This window comes from Cynoglossus semilaevis, chromosome 9 (genome assembly GCF_000523025.1).
Source record: "Cynoglossus semilaevis isolate Cse_v1.0 chromosome 9, Cse_v1.0, whole genome shotgun sequence".
NCBI lineage: Eukaryota > Metazoa > Chordata > Actinopteri > Pleuronectiformes > Cynoglossidae > Cynoglossus > Cynoglossus semilaevis.
The window spans coordinates 6,999,155-7,016,739 of NC_024315.1; the positions used below are offsets into that span (position 1 = coordinate 6,999,155).

General features: G+C 42.5%; 1 protein-coding gene across 2 annotated transcripts in view; it reads right to left on the reverse strand.

The window, feature by feature from the left end:
- Positions 1-169: 169 nt before the first annotated feature.
- Positions 170-17,585, reverse strand: part of fbxw7 (F-box and WD repeat domain containing 7) — a 74,737-nt gene continuing 57,321 nt past the window's right edge. For both annotated transcript variants that reach the window (XM_017035331.2, XM_008316835.3), the window contains 8 exons: positions 16,581-16,715; positions 15,180-15,303; positions 14,878-15,014; positions 14,137-14,250; positions 8,505-8,686; positions 6,456-6,681; positions 5,860-6,070; positions 170-2,742 (listed from right to left, as the gene is read on the reverse strand). In XM_017035331.2, coding sequence (XP_016890820.2) covers positions 2,474-2,742; positions 5,860-6,070; positions 6,456-6,681; positions 8,505-8,686; positions 14,137-14,250; positions 14,878-15,014; positions 15,180-15,303; positions 16,581-16,715 — 1,398 coding nt within the window. In that variant the 3' untranslated portion in view covers positions 170-2,473. The remainder of the gene's footprint in view (positions 2,743-5,859; positions 6,071-6,455; positions 6,682-8,504; positions 8,687-14,136; positions 14,251-14,877; positions 15,015-15,179; positions 15,304-16,580; positions 16,716-17,585) is intronic.

Below are 17,585 nucleotides of genomic sequence, written 5' to 3' on the forward strand. Positions count from 1 at the left end.
TTTTACTGTGATGTGATCTACATTTTTCACCAACAATTTTTGATTGAAAAAAAAGAAAACGGAAAATGACCTTTAGTCCATATCGCCCAGCCTAATTATTTAAATTGGTATTATTACCTGTACAATAAAGTTTAGCTTAGTTAAAAATGTTTGGGTAATTGATAAAATATTATCAGTATTTAATCAAATAATTTGCTTTATTGAACATATAAGATGCCTTCACACAGGTAACAAAAACAGACAACTGATATGTTTGAAATGAAAAAAGAAAACCCACATTTTATTGCACTTAAGTTATAAGAAAATAAAATTCTAAGTGAATCAAACAAATACACAATCCCTTTAAGGTTTTTTTTTTCTGTCCGTTTTCTCTTTTGCCAGGCAGTTTACAAGAACTGAAAAAATAAAAACACCTGCAACAAATCTGATTTCTCAAACCAGATCATAAATTAAAACAGAGGGAGAAAACAACGAGAGGAGATAGAGCGAGATTGTTTTCTTTTTTTTCTTGGTTTTTAATATACAGTGTTATACCACTTTCACAGTTCAGCTTGAGTTGTGACTCTTGGAGATTGAGACGGTTTTTGTTTGGCTACAGTTCACTTCAGTTCACGCTTGTTGCCTTTTGTGTTTTGTCGTTTTCCCACCGACGAAGCGCTGAGCTGCGTCCGCGGTGGGTTCTCTAACGGCGGCACATGTGAAACTAAGACTGTGGGCCGCTGCTGCTGCTGCTCTTCTCCTCTGCTGCTCTGAACATCAATGAATGCAACGACGATCACACACCGATCGCAGACGCTCGTGTGTTCAAAGTCAATACTCCTGCTCGTTTTCTTTTCCTCTACCAGTCCACACAGCATTTGAACATTTCCCCAAAGACCAGGCTGAAAGAGCTTTGTCCCAAGGAATGTGTTTACAAGTTGCCCATTAACACGCTTTACACACGCACTCATGCACACGCACAGCAACAGTGTACATCCTGCTCTTTTCCCTCTCTGCAGGCGGTCGTGTCGCTAACTGTCGGACACCCTCCCTCCTCTCAGCCTCGCAGAGGCACGTTTGGCTCAAGTTTCAGTGGCAAAAAAAGAAACAAAAACAAAACAAAAAAAATGTTGGATGTTTTTCTCACGTTTTGTTTCAAGTCCAAACATATAGAGTTCAATTTGGAATTTCTCCTGGGACTAAAACGTCACAGCAAGTAAAAGAGTTCCATCTCTCTCTCTTTTCCTTTCATCTAGCAGCATTAATAAAGTTTGGCCACTGGGGGAAAACAGTAAAGGGGGAAGGAGCCGGGGGCTTTCGGGGTGGGGGTGTTAATCCACAGCACTTTGAGCCGTGAACCTTTACTTCTCGTCACAGCACTGGCATTGAAGGAAACCACCCAGCTAGGCTGAAAAACTGTGGACAGCATTATCACCGACAGGAGACGCTGCTCCAAACCCAGGTATGAAGAAAACAGAGAGGAAGAACAAAAAACTCTGAACAAGAAGACCAGGAAAAAAAAAAAAAAAAAAAACACCTGTGAAATAACGACAGCTAAAACTAAACTGGGCAAGGTTTTAATACTGGGATTTGTTGCTGTTGGCAACACAAGAAAAATAATGGGAAGAAAAAGAAAACAGAAACCCAAAAGGAACTGATAAAACCAAAAAGGTACTGAAATTCACAGCTGTGTTTGTGTAGGAAACCAAAGACGGGACGGGACAAAGTGGAGAAGAACACGAATGGAAATGAAGTGAGGAGAATCAACCAACCCTCCCCAGCTCCTCTCCTGAACGTCAAGCAGCTCTTTACGTGCAACTGTAGAAATTCACCTTTAAATATCTCCCACCTTCCTCTGACTTTTCCTATACAGTCTGTGTTTCCCACCTCCTGCTTTGTAGATGTGTGTGTAAGAGTGTGTGTGTGTGTGTGTGTGTGTGTGTGTCTGTGTGTGTTTGAGAGAGATGGTGTACACTAGTGAGGGGGGGAGTGGGACCTGTGTGTGGGTGGGGCTTTAAAAATAATATATCTCTGTACATGTCAAAATCTGTCAGGCTTGAAGCGAAATCCAAGTCTCTGTGTGAGGTCGACTCTGGACCCAGAGGTCAGAGAGTCACTTCAGGAGAGTTCAGTCATCAGTCGCTCCTCCTCCTCCTCTTCCTCCTCTCTCCAGACTAATCATGACGTGGACGGCCCATTTCCTGCCCTGGTTCCTAACAGCTTCACCTGGCGGTGGTGACACAGGGGCTAAACACATGAGAGGGTCTGTGGCTTTGTCAGTAACATTTACCCAAGTGAGGGAAGGGGCAGATAATCGTGGAGGGGCAGAACAGACCACTGTTGGTGATGGTGGTGACGGTGGATTTTTAAACATTTTGGGTGAAGAGTTCTCTCTGCCTCTCTGGTTTCTAAGGCGCCTCATCTCCCGACCCCGATCTTCGTTTCTTCCTCTCTGCGCGTCGCTCTCTTCATCGTTCCCCCAGCTCGTCCCGTCTCACTTCATGTCTACATCAAAGTCCAGCACCAGCAGCTTGGTCTCCTCCGTGCCGTTGCGGCTGCCCACCGCGCACACCAGCTTGGTGTTGGAGGCTCGGATGCGCCACACCACACCTCCACTGCCGCCGCTCTCCAGAGTCACCAGGTTACGGATGAACTCGCCCGTTTTCAGGTCCCACAGTTTGACCGTGCCGTCGTCCGAGCTGGTGATGACGAAGTTCTTGTTGAACTGGAGACATGTCACAGCGCTCTGGTGCTTGTGTGGACCTGAACAGGAAAGACAGAGGGTGGGAGAAGGAAGGAGAGTTGGAGTTAAAACAGGTGGTACACAGGATTAGAATCAAAGGGGTTAACACTGGACTATGGTCTTTTTTCTGTGATCATTTTGAAAACTCTGAATTTTGACTTGACCTTTGTCTTAACCTGTCCAAAAAAAACAGTCTTAAACAAGGCATTAAATATATTTTTAATCAACACAAATACTTTAAATCAGCTTTCTCCCCTCAGTCAGAGGCTCTGCATCAACCATTCCCAAACCATGAGTGTTGATCTTTCAGGTGGGGACTGGTTGGTTAATAATGGGCTGGGTTCCTCCCGACTGTGAATACTGGAACCAGACGATCAAAAACACTGTAGGATGAACACTGACACTGATGTTTTACCAACAGTCTTTACAAGGTTCTACCTCCAGGGAGGGAAATGGTGAAAGTAAAGGACAAATTTGATGAACTATCGTGGTAGGAACCTCAGCTCCTGCTCAGCAGATGGAAGCACAGTCTATCTTTAGTTTTACGTCTAAATTTAGTCTCCATAAAACATCTCTGCTCCTGGACCAGAGGGTTCTGAGAACCTAGACAATATTAAAAAAAAAAAAAAGAAGAAGAAGAAACGTCAGCAGCTCTGAATGTCACTGATGAAACTCTCACACACACACACACACCTCTGGGTCACTGGAAGTTTTCTGATTTATGGTGCAATCAAGTCCCTTTGATCAACAGCATATGGATGACAGTTTGCCTTTCACTTAATGACAATGAAGAGTGGGGTTTGGAAAATACTGCAGTGGAGTACTTGCTTTTCTACACCCTCTTTAGTCATTTTCAATCATACTTCCTGACTGCCCACCTCTGCTTCACCACAGGGACTGGGAAAAAAGACAGTGTCCTGTGAAAACAGCCAACACTTGAAGCTGCAGCCGCTGCTTTATTTAGACCCTGTAATCCTGGCTCCCTCTGTTTCATCTCTGCTTTACTTTCTACGTGGTTTTACAGTTTACTGACACCTCACTCTGAACAAAGACCTCCTCCACGATCCCATTCACTTGTCCTTCACCACTTCATCCTGTTAATGCCTGCAGACAGAACTGGATCCTAGACAAGGAAAACCCTCAAACTGAGGAAAACCTCCAATGTTACAAACTGTGCTTTACTTTTTCTTATTTGCCAATTAGTCCTTTCGCCGTCTGTATATCGTGCTCGCAACCTTTATAGTTGGCTTTAACTAAGTCCATCACATCTTTAGGACTTGATAATAACTATGCCTTCAAAATATATGAACCTTTCAGTAGGTCCTAGATACGAGGAGGTTGAAATAGGATCCTTCAGCCTCCTCTCGTAAAATATCACCTCCCAGTGAGAGTGCAGACATATACATTTTAAAACTCTCTTTTTTTTATTACTAGGTATTATTTGGGGTGATTAGATAGGCTAAAACCCTCCCCGATTTTAGCTGCAGCAGGCCTAGACCGCTGGAGGAACACCCACAGTACACTGAGCACTCTGCGTCTATCCTACAGTGATGAGGTTCTTGGTTTGTGTTTTTCATTTTGAAGGTTAAATAAACAAATATAATATTCCTCCATTTTGATTTGCTAATTTTTTGTGTAGCTTTAATTTCTATGTTGGTATTTATTTTATCAAATTTGTTTTGTGCTCAGCAAAGTAAATTAACTTCCAATCCAGGAGAAGCACGGGCAAAACCCTGACCCCGTCCTCTGTTTCCGTCCTGGTCGTGTCAAATAACCAGAGTATGTGAGTAGAGCAACCGAGTAATGCAGCTTCAGAGAAAAGAGTCTTTGTAAGCCTGTGAGATGAATGGGAAAAACAGTGGGGGGTGAGGGGGGTGGGGGCTCATCTTCATTTCGGAATGTACAATGACAGAGCAGTCAGCCATTTCTCCAGTCTGCAGACAGGCTTTAGGATGAGCTGCAGTGAGATGTTCACTGTCACTGTCACAGAGGCTACACCGCTGTCTGCTGGCAGCGTGCCACGTTCAGAGGGAAGATGGCGAACTCTTCACCGTTCCTTCAGCAAATTGAGATCTTGCCGCGAGCATGAGCATCATATCTTAATTAAATCAATTAGTGAAACACAAAGAGCAAACAAGCTCAGATTTGAATGTTGGGACACAAACACATTTCCCTTTTCACACAGGCTCTTTCAGCAGCCACTTTAATCAGATACTTTGATTCTTTGCTCACGATTCATTGGCGCATTTGGTCACAATTTCAACAAACCTTCACATCTTTCATTTATTTATTTATTTTTTTGAAAGACTGCTCTGCACCAACCCTTTAAACCCCTCCCTCCCTTCTCGTTTCTTCTGCCCATTACCACAATAAAGCAGCCATCATTACAGACATTCTGCTGCCATCAGCTGACACACACCGCCTTGTTATTGGCCCATTGTCTCATCGAAACACAAATGGACAGCAGAAAACGTCCACTGCCCTAATTATATGACCTACAAAGTTCCCAGACCCTCGTTTTTAAACCCCCTTTTCACAAAGCTCTCACACACGTTCACATCCATAAACACACATTCGTCTCCTGTGGTCTAATCCCACCCTGTCCTCAAACTCTCACTGGGGAATCCCTTTGTTGTGTGTGTGTGTGTGTGTGTGTGTGTGTGTGTCTGTGTGCATGTGTGTTTGTAGACAGGCACACAGGACTGGAGTTGGTTAATGAGGACATTGAAGGGCGGGGCACCAATGGCTGCTTGTGCTTCAGAGACATTGTGTTGTTTTATAAACATTTTTATTGGAATTATTTCCAATAAAAAAGCTGGTCAATTATAACCTTTTCTCCTCCTCATGAAGAATCTACTGTGGTGAAAATGTTACAGCAGGTCACAGACGAACTCTTCCTGTCAGTGGTAAATTGACAGGAAAGTCTGTTGTTTCTAATCCTACCAAAAGTCTCTATAATAAACTCCCTAAAATAAAAGGGGTCTCAACCTCAGGTCAGCTAAGGGCTACTGCTAATTACTTATAGTGCAGACAACACATTTTCTGATTCCTAAATGACCAACTAAAGCAGTTCAATAATTGTAAACAAACACCCCTGAAAAAAGAAATGTATCAGACAGTGTGGACCGTGGACTCACCCTGCAGCGTTTGTAGACACTGGCCCGTCTTGATGTCCCAGATCTTAACAGTGGAGTCTGCGTTGCCTGAGACCAGAATGTTGTCTTTGAGCTCCATGCCGCTGGTGAGGGACTGATGTCCTGTTAACGTGTGGATGCAGTTTCCCGTCTCCACGTCCCAAACCCTTATGGACGTGTCCAATGAGCCGCTCACTACGTGTATCCCGTCAAACTATTTAAAAAAAAAAAACAGAAACATGTTCTAAGGTCAACACAGATGCCTTCACTGCTGCTGGCGCTCCTTAAACAGGCTGAAGATAAAACTCGCTGTAATGAATTATGAATGTTATCGATTTGTGAAATCGTTGTTTCTTGTTCCTACGTCCAAACGATTTAGCCTCTTAGAAAAACCAATCTAGCAGCGTCATAAACAGTCTGCTCCCACGGGGTGATGACATCAGCTACAGTACGTTCTCATCACACAGTGGTACAGAGGACATCTGGGAGGGCTACCTTAACATACATTCTAGTTTTGTGTAAATTAAAATAAAGAAGAAAGAAACTCCTTGTTTATTTTTGAAAAGGATGAGAGACATTGAGATTCACTCACTGCTCACCTGTAATGAATACACTCTGTTGGTGTGGCCCTGCAGTGTGTGGAGGCAGGTCTCCGTCTCAGGATCCCACACTTTCACCATGAAGTCGTAGGCACCGCTGACCACCCGCCGGCCGTCGTACTGGACGCAGCGCACTGCGGCCACGTGGCCCATGAGGACGTGTAAACACTGACCCGTCTCGATGTCCCAGACGCGCAGCGTGGCATCACGAGAGCCACTGACCACCCTGATGGAAACAGGAAGTACAGGAAGTGAGTCAAACTGATGGTAAGGCAGAGGGCCAGTGGTGGACAGTGAAACTCTCAGCACCTTCAGATCTGACTCCATCTCTGCCTCTTGTCTATTAGTGAGTTTCTAAACCATACATCATAGCAGGTCTCACTACTGTCTCTTCAAACCTGTTTTTTTAGATTGTAGTAGTATTTAGTTGTAGAACTAGAAGACACAGTACAAACAAAAGGATCACCTGCTTTTGTTTTTGTAGGAACAGATGGTTTGACTTTTACATTCTAAACACAAACAACGTAGGCAACTAACTATAACTAACTTCACAGAAACATCTCTATAAAATAAAATAAAACATTCATTCTGGTCTGGTGAAGTTGAAGTTCTGCATCCATCAGCTCAGTTCTGTTTTTACTTCTGTCTAGACAAAATCGGTTTCAGCCATTACTCATCGTGCCTTTCAGCGAATATTTTAAATTTTTGGAATCAGAAATGGTATTTGTCATCACATATTGCTTATGTGTCACAGAATCCTGACACAGCACCTCTTTTCCATTAAAGGGAGTAAGTGGTGGGTAATTATTCCTTATTTAGTGATACGTTATGTAAAGCATTACTCAGAAGAGAAGGCAGTCTGCCCAGGGAGCAGCTCACTGCTCCTGTCACCCGTCTGTATTTGATACTGCTTTATTTAAATACTGCACGATTAAAGGCACACACAGCATATTCACTGTGCGAGGGTGTTGTCAGAACTTTCCAGGCCAACTGTAAACATGAACTCCAGTTGGGCCAGTTTACAGCAGCGCACCATTGAGCGTTTAATTGCATTTTTATACTACAATTAAATCCATTTATCTTTGCTCATCAATCACGCCGTTGCGGCTCACTGACAGAGTTATGACGGGCGCGATGAGTAACACGCATCCACCAGGTAACAGACGGCGTCACGTTCGTGTTCACACTTGATCCGACAGAAACTCCTCGCTGACTCAAACGGAAGAGTGAGCAGCCAGAATGTAAAAGGTGATCATAAGAGAAACTGCCTTCAGGGTAAAACGCTTTAGAGCTGCTTTTTTTTTTTTTTAGGTTACTGGTATCATAACCGTTAGCTCCTAACCTTATTTTTTAAACGTAATGAGCCCCGGAGAGAAAGCATTAAATGTATTCACCGAGTGAAGCCTTTTACACCGTATTTACACATATCTGATTGCTTCAAAGTACAAATTTGAGAGGTTTTCTACTGGTTTATGAACATACACATTTAGAAGAAGAAAAAAAGTTAGGACACACACACACACACCACATACTTTAAAATGCCTCGTGGCAACAAGAGGATGGAGACTAACATGTTTTTCCACTGTCTCCAGGCAGTTCACAGTGTTTCCAGTGCGTGACTAATCAAACAGTACACAACAAACCTCGGTGATCCCTGAGGCCAAAAGAGCACTTTGACTTTTAGAGTATTACTGAATGAATAAGAGAGCATCGTTCACTTAAGACGCCTTTAAGGCTACATTTAATTACTGTCCCCCCACACATGCTCACTTTCAGAGCAGTACTGTCCTCTTTTAGGGCAGCACAGTTGTTGACTCAGCCCAGGATCATTGTTATGATTCAAATCAAACAGTAGAGGAGTTCATTGAACAGTTGATGACTTAAACATGAAGATGGTAAAAGGAAAGGGATTAAGTTCAATACTGTCTTTTATTTGCCTGGTAAATTCTTTACGTGGGACGTTTTCCTCCACTTTTCTTCGTTTGTTTATATTGTAACACAGACTTCAACAGGCTTCTCTGATATTCTGAAGTTGACCTTTCATCCTACCTTTTCTCATGTAGGTGCATGCAGCGCACAGTTGAGGTATGCCCGTAGAGGGTGTGGATACATTCTCCCGTCTCTGCGTTCCAGACCTTGAGCGTTCGATCTGTGGAGCCGCTGATTATTATGTTGTCCCGCATCTGGGAAGACCACACGCCCCCTGTGTGGCCCACCAACGTCCGCAGACACTGAAGAATACGGGGGGGAAAAAGTAGAGAAATGGTTTTGTTTAGTAGGAAAAAAAGACGAGAAAAGGTTTTGTTTAGTTTTAAAGATATAAAACTGTTTACATTTCAATCAGGCATTTCATGAATGAATGTTTCGTTATGTGTATGTATGACTGTGACTTGTCTACAGAGAATTAAAAAAAAGGGAATTTGTCTGACCTTGAATGTGATGTAAGTAAGAGTTTAGTCATTTTTACCTGCTGCTGTGTAACTGGGACACATCTCTCTGAGCTCTAACTGAGAATTTATAATTGCACCTCCTTATCTTCAGCACAAACGCCAGGTTTTTTTATTCTCTTAAGCCGTGAAAGGTTGACAAAATCCTCCATAAATTAAAGGTGCCCATTCATTTGCATTAGTGACGGACGATTAAAACACTTATTGAACTGACTGATCCATTGAATTGGAGTAAGTGTGTTTTATCTCCTTATTCCCTCAATTTCATAATCTTAACTGAATTATTGAAAAGCATCTGACAAAAATAGCCACGCTGTGGTGACGGCGACTGTGACCGCTGTGGTTCTGTCAGTCACCAGAGCGCGGTGCCTCTGAAATGTACAACATGTGACCCACTGACTGCAGCAGATAAGACACCGAGCAGTGAATGGCAGCTGAGGGCAGGAGGGGTTTTTTTTTTTTTACTGCAGCAAATGAAAGGGGGGGGTGCCGCCGCCGCCAGTGGAACAGACATAACTGCACACACAGAGACTTCTTCAAGGAATGACACCTCATTATACATAAAGAGTCAGGTGTGATGAAACATTTGGTTCAAGGCTCTGTTCTGTGACATTCCGCACATTTGCTGCAACTAGACCGGCAGGATGTTTTTTTAATCATCAATCTACAGCAGTGTGTGTGATTCAAGTCTCCTGACACGCTGATTTATTGTGTTTTAAATCTGTCATTTCCATCAGACCAAACAACTAGTTCATTAGTCATTGATGACAATAGTGATTAACTTAACTACAGCCTCTTCAAGTGAAACTAGTTTCCTTTCTTCTATTGACTGAGTGTTTGACATCAAAACAGAAGTTTGCTTCTGTTTGTAAAAACAATCTTGTGAATCTTCAGTGAAAAAACATTTGTCCAAGAATGCTCGTTGGTCTAGTTAGTGAATATTTCTGAAAGCAAGAATCTCATTGGTGATGAGACTGCAGAAAAGGACATCAAAGACCCAAAACTTCTTTAGGGAAAAACAATCTATTTCAACCTTTGCAGTTTGTAACAGAAGTTAGGGTCAAAGGTTGCCAAGACTGATTGATTTACAGCTGTGCAGAGGTCAGAATGAACTTCATCGGGTCAAGCTGCTATTAGTATAGATTCATGAGTGAAGGCTCGGAGGCTGCACTTCAATCGATGACAGGCAGCCTTTGTTGTGTACATCAGAGACAGAAATGCAGCAAAACGAGCTCCGATCAGAATTCACCTTCCTTTTTTTTTAATGGACATCATGGATTTTAGCTTGGCTGGGAGGAGTTTATGTTGATATTTCATTTACTAAACTTAAAAATACAATAAATACATTAAATATACATTTCTTTAAAAGCATCCTGTTATACAGGTTAGTGACCGCAGCTGAGGCAAAACAAAAATCTTCACTGCTGCATTATTTTCGGTAGGGACACCTCAGCCATCTGAGCCTCCGCCATGCCTTATTTGAAAGTACTGTAACTTGGCAGGCTTTTCCCTGCAACAGCAGAAAAAAACAGCCCCTCCTGCTTTCAGCTTGTTTTGCAGAAAACTGCTGCTAGAATATGTGAGAAAAATGAAAGTGGTGAAAACTGAGGCTATTCTGAGAGCTTTGTATGGTTGTCAACAATTGGCCTTCTTTTTTATCCTGGTGCAGCTGATTAGAACAATGTTAATGTGCTCAAGCCATGTCATTTCATGGACAGAATATTACACTTACATTGCCCTGGGACTAAAGAGACAATAGAAATGTATTAGAATCAGTGTTGAGTTACAGTGATTGTCTTTTGTAATGGCATTCAACAACATAGTCATCGTCCTCATGTCCAACTAAGGCAGTGATTCCCATAATATCCTCCAGCGACATCATTTGTAGATACGTTGTTGACTGTTGCTTCACTGAACTTCATTTAAAAACACCTTAATTCGACACTTAAATTCCTATAAAACTGCTATTCCCTACGCTTCCTCTGGCACAAATGAAAATAAAAATGGAAAAAAAAAGAACCCTCTCTGCAATACCTCTGAGCTCCATTTGGGCCCCGCTCTGCACTTTGAGAACCACTGCACTATGGTAATAATATTTTCACTACATTGACACGTCCAGACCATATTATATCTTGGACACAACAGCCTAAGCCTGGTGTCCGTGCAGAGGACACCTCTCTCCTGCCCACAGGTCTGCCATCTTAGATCTGCCTGGCAGCTAAGGTTGCTGCTGACAGGCAGCACCAAGGACACACACTGCTCTGCTGCTCACCCAGCATCCACCTGTGATGCAATGACGTGCGTTGTGCTGTCACTCACGGAAGACAGAGGACAACGCAAAGACAAAGGTCTCCTGTGAATGTGGTCGCAGAAAAGGTCTCATTAGTTTTGTTTAAATTCTTCTCCACATCAACACCGACTCTGAACACACACACATCTCAACCAAAGCCCTCGTGTGCCTCTGATACAAACTCCCGAGTTTGTTCAGTATCTGATGTAATATTTTCACCACATTCAAAATCCCCCTCGTCTCTTCCCATCACTAAGCAACAACCCACTTCTTTCCAAGCTGTGAAAGCATTTGTGTGTAATGTGTTCATGTAACGACTCCCTGACTTCCTTACAGCGAAGAGATTTCATTTGTTGTTTCTGTACAAATTAAGGGCAGAACCAAAAGAGGCTGAGCTGATAAAACTTCACCGTCTTCTTATCTGATCTGATAAAATACTTGTTAAACATTTCAAAATGTATACCTGCCCATGCAAATCACCCTGATGAAATAATTTGCCTCCTGTGGAACAAAAACGTTGCCCTCAGGAGTTTAGTGGGAAAACAACACAGACCCAATGTAGGTGCTGAAGATCGGGGAGAGATTTGATTCTCAGTTATGATTTTAATCGTAAAACCCGATTCCATGTAAAGAGCTAGAGCAGTGCCGGTGGCAACACGAGGACACTGTGAGGCTGCAAACTGATGCAATCGTACCTGAACCGCCCCCCCACTGCGAGGTTCACAGGGGATTCTTTGTGTTGGCTCCAAATTGAAAAAGCAGGTTTCTGAGGCATACAAGTGTCTGAGTTAAACCGGCTCTACCTAGGGCACGATTCGTCTACTGTGTGACCAATTTCTTCTTCCATCCAATCAAGATAAATCTTACACCCACAGAGTGCGACCCAGGCTAACTGAATTTTAAATTAAACCAAAGAGAGAAACCAAAGAATCCATCTATCCATCAGAAGGGAAGCACAAAGGTGAGCACCAATCTCAGATCAGGAGGCAATTTACCCTTCTTATCTATAGTAATCCACCAAAACTTATTGACTTTAAGAAAAAAAAATTCTAGTAACAGAACAGAGAAAAGAAAGGCAACAGCTACACTCTAATGGAGTTCAAAAGGAAAGTGCTGTGAGACAGAAATCAGAGTTTTTCCACCTCTGTTCATCTCTGTGTCACTACCTCTATTGATCTGGCTATGAGTAAAGCTTTATGGTTCAGATGTTAGTCAGCTGGACTGGAGAAGACGCTCCACAGGGTTTAATTTGAGGGGTTGGAGACACAAAAGGAAAACAACAGATGAAAGGATCTCAAAGGGTAAAAACCACAGGGATGAATGAGTTCTTTGTCATAACTAAAACAACATCAGAAGACATTTGTCTGGTTATGGACATCAATTCACTCGTATTTGAAAGTCCTCAGACTAATGTGCAGTTGACAGTGTTGTAATGGAAAAAAGGTCACGTGATTTCATAAATCCACATTCATTTCACAATGATGGGGGTAATACTGTTTAGCAGCATCCATACAAACCTGGGGGGGTTGTTATGATTTGTTGTTAGTTCAGTTGATTTGGATTATGATTCAATGACTGGACTGATCTGGTTTATATTGAGAACCACATGGTTCAAAGAGCATTTTTTTCAGACATGGATTGGCCACCACAGAGTCTAGACTTCCCAACGCCTGTGATGTGGTGAAGAAGCAGTCCTAATTCCCTATTACCAAAACAAGACATAACAAAACATGATCTAATTGTGACACTGAAAAAGCTTGTCAGGATGGTGCCACAGCAACTTTGTGATGTCAACAAAGCTAAAGGCAGTTTAACTGAATAATTGACTTGTTGGCAGGGCAGTGTAGTTTCTAAAATCTTGGCCGATTATAATATACAGCAGCAGCAATGCTTAAGGATTTTAATAGGAATGTCCGATAATATCGTCCCGTTATTAACATAATTATGTAATATCTTCAAGAATCGTTATCTGTTATAATGATAATCCCAATCGCCAAATATGCCGGAATCGCTTGCAGGGTCCTGAGACGTTTACCTCGGTTTTGGGGCAAATATCGGTATCGGTTGATATTGAAATCAGAAACTCCCTCTGGTGCCGAGAGCTGAATAAGCAACGAGATGAAATAAACAGAGGGGATGTGTCCTGAACACAGGCACCAAACACGGATGAACTGGGACTATTTGAATCCTTGTGACTAATGTAAACTATCAGTTCGATGCTGTGTTTGCATTGAAAATCCATCACATCTGAATGCATGGCAGTTTTATAAAAAGCCACAAAGCCTGCTGGGCTAATGAGTCACCGTTGCTTCTACCACCAACATTGAGCCTTTGCAGTTATAAATCAACTAACTGTCATCGAGATTCGTCTTTGAGTGAAGAAAAACCAATTTGAGCTCAACACCTATCAGATGACCTTGGTGAAATCTCTCCAGATCAGCACATACTGTGACTGGTATGCATGTGATCACAGGTGGGCTGAATGCCAAGTTTACTATCTGTTAGAACGAGGACTACGACCCGAATGCAAAGCAAGCTCTCTGCTTTATTGCGTGTAGCATAAAGAATAACCTGCTGCAGTGTGATCATGCAGAATATCAATTTCTTTAAAGGGTTTTCTTTTAATGAAGTAGCAAGTTCACAGACCCAAACTTATCTCATTTATTTCAGATTAAAATGTAAAAATAACTGAGCTGGAAAGAGTTCTGTGCTATCACTGTGCACAGAGCAGAATTTTAAACAGCACCGATGAAAAAAAAAAAGACTTATAACAATGTGAGAACCAGTGTAAAACACCACTCTGTGACAATTGGGTGTTTGTTAAAGAAAATAACTTGGGAGCACACAGCATTACAAAAAACAATTCTTATCCCCTGCAGATACCCGACATGAAAAACCCCCAAGAAGGCAGAAGTGGATGAGCAGAGAAAGAGTCAATTCTTACCTTTCCTGTGATGGCTGACCAGACTTTCAGCGTGTTGTCGTCAGAGCCGCTGACGATACGGTTGCCACAGAACTGAAGGCAGGTGATTACATGGTCGTCGTGACCTTTCAGCACCTGTGAGGGGAAAAATTAGTCAAATGAAACGAATGAAGATGATGACAAGAGCTGAGCTCAAAAATCACACACCTGTGCTGCTTTACACACCACAAAGAAACAGGACATAACAATTAACAGGCCGCAGATTGCAGCAGGTGTGTGTGTGTTTGTGTGTATGTGTGGGTCACAAGACTGCCTGGCTCAGCAGAAGCCAGAGCATGCTCCTGTGTATTAGAACAAATACTGCAGAGTCACTGAATTCATATCATGGTCAACCTAAAATGACCTGTGTAAGACAGGGACATGGTTCAAGGACAAAGTGATGAATGTATGAAAACATAGAAATTATTTAAATAAAAACATCTTGTTTTCTGCTTCATTAAAATTTGACACAGTTTATCCTTAACATCCCTGACAACAACCCAGGTATTACCAGTCATTGTGTCCTCAGGATTGAGGTTAAACTCCAGGAAATCTATATATTTTTATTTGCCATTTTATTTGAACTCGAACTATAGTCATGACAGTGGAAAAATACAGTTGTTTAAGAATTTTAAAAAGAATAATCAATTACTAGACATCCCAGGCGACCCCAGGTGTTGCGCGACCCCAAGGTTGAAAACACTGATCTGAAGGAAACGCTACCTTGGGTGATTTGAGGTCCCCTCTCCTCCAGTTAGTGTCTATTCTGTGTTGCCTGATGTAGGCACTCTTCCAGGGGCTGTGCGTGAAGCCAGGCTTGACTATTTTCCTCTTCTTGAGGGGCAGCGGCTCATCAATGCCTGTTAGCAGAGACACGGAAGCTGAATGAGTGAACAAACAAGCTCAAGTTTATTTTTGTTTCCAAGTTAAGGCACACTCTAATCGAGCACAGCCACAACACTGTGACTGCAGCCTCAGACAGTTCCTGTTGAGTGACTCTGTCTTTGCTTAAAGTTTAAACTCACCCTCTTCCTTGCATTTCTCCCTCCACAGCAGGTTGTCTTCTGCCAGGATGCGCCAGTATCGACATGTCTGGGCTGCCTGGAGGAGGTCCTTCGGTTCCAGGAATGACAGGACATACAAAGCCAGCTGTTGAAATACATGGGCGGAGAAGGTGAGAGGTGTAAACAGAAACGAAAGACACAAAGAACACATCATTTACCAACGCAGGTGCTTACATCAGTGCAAACATCACAGAACAAGCCAGTAATCCACATGGAAAATGGAAAAGAAAAACGCTGCCAGAACAAATTGTGAACAAAATATTAACGTCACTGAAACTGGCAGAATCTTATTACGACAGTAAGATAATCTACATTTGTCTGACAGCCGGTGAAAACCTACAGCAGGGGCTTTATGAGCAACAAATCCCAAAGGTATGGATGGTTTAACACAAGCCAGTGAATAGGCACAGAAGATGCTACAATGAGCTTTAATCTGACCCTGAGCAGCAGATTAAATAAAATACACTAACATCTGTGTTTCCAAAGGGAAAGGTGTCACCTTTTGTTTAAATCTTGTTCTTACTCATAATGGTCACTATCAGGATTAAGCCAAATATAAGTATCAACATAATTAATTACAATTATTTTTCCATCGAACCGTTACTTTTACATCTACTTCAGTGTCTTCCTCTGCAGCCTGACACTCAATCTTCTCTACATCCTCTTCTTCTGACTTTAAATCCCAGATAAAGATATTGTGTTACCACAGGGATTCACCTGTTAAAATTACTTTACAGAGCCACACACACACACACCGACATTTCCACAGAGAACAGACGCCAAAGAGAACGAAGCGTAGCTGACGCAGAGAAATTTAATCACCGCCACGATCTCTACGTTATCGTGGCCTCTGTTATCCCAATGGCTGCCATAGGTGTTGGAGGTGATGGACATAACATACTTAAATCTGCAAACCTGTGTTGTTTAATCCACTACTACACTAGAATTCTATATTGAACAACAGTGGTTTCGGTCCGACCTGAAACCAAAAGAGATTTTAATGGTTCATAAACAATGGGTTTTACAAGCGTTTTATCCAAAGCACAGCATAATGTTTATTGAGGGTGTTTCATAAGACTCCCTCATGTGCTCTTATCACTGCTGCCACAATACATCGTTTGTAATGTCAGTTGTGTTGCAGAGAAAAAGCGCCGCCCGGAAGCAGTTGGAAGATGTTGGGAAAGACGACATGAGGGTTAGTTTCAGAAGACAAAGGCTGCGTCTCCCGTTCAGAAATAATGTTTACAACTGACGGAGGGATTCCCTTGTGAGCTCAGATCAGAAGGAAAAGACAGAGAGAGCAGCATGGGGGTGGCAGAGGAAGTTGCAAACTGATAACAGAGGAAGAAATCAGGAACTCACCTCTTTGGGCAGCAGGGAGATAAAGTCTCGCTGAAATTGTGGCTCTATCACCTGCATCATATGCTTTACTTGTGTGGGCTCACAGCTGTCAATCAACTCATCCAGCGCCAGCAGCTTCTCTGGGCCAGTCCAGCTCTGCAAACACAGAGGATTTCAAACCTTAATATTCTCTTTAAAAAAATGTATTTAAGTTTGCGTTGCACAAGATTTCTTTTTCTACTTATTTGAATGTTTAGTCATCAACAAATCTGAAGATGGCATTTGAAATATCAAAGTCACTTCTCCTGCACCATTCTCATCAGTGGGGCAGTTATAAGCAGTTAAAACAAACACAAAGAATTTCATCAACAGTTACTGCACACTCTCATCTGGGTTTCAAACCCAATCACATAGAAGAGCTGAAAACGGCCAATTCATTTAGACCTTTTGGCTCTGTATGCACAATGCCTGATGGAAACATAGTGGAAAGATCCAGCTTAGCACAACATGTCCCGGACATTTTAATGTCCCCTCTGTTTCCTCTATAGCAGGACAGAGCTGCTCCAAGCACCTGCCCCACACGGGCAGCCAAGACATTAACCAATATTTGTACATCAGATCCAAACAATCAATTGAAGCACTGCAGGGTTTTGGTTCTTCGGCTTTAACGTTCAGCGTAGCCACTGCTAGCTGCAGAGTGGAACTGTGTATTATGTAGGATGTAACGCAACACAGTTGTTTAACTGTGCGGAGCTCTGAACTCCTCCAGTTGATTACAGGCCACCAGGCAAGATGGGAAACTGGGCACAGGCAAACTACCTGTAATTTAGCAGCTAAAAGATTCAATCAGACGTGCTGGATGTAGAGGTGATCAGGGAGCTGGAAGACAACCCATCAGAACAGAGGAAGTCATAACAGGAGCACCCAAAGATTACATGTGCTTTTCTCCAGACAATGCATTTGCATTTTCACATATTTACTGCTTGAGTTTTTCATAATTCCATATCATTAAGCTTGAGTCTTAAT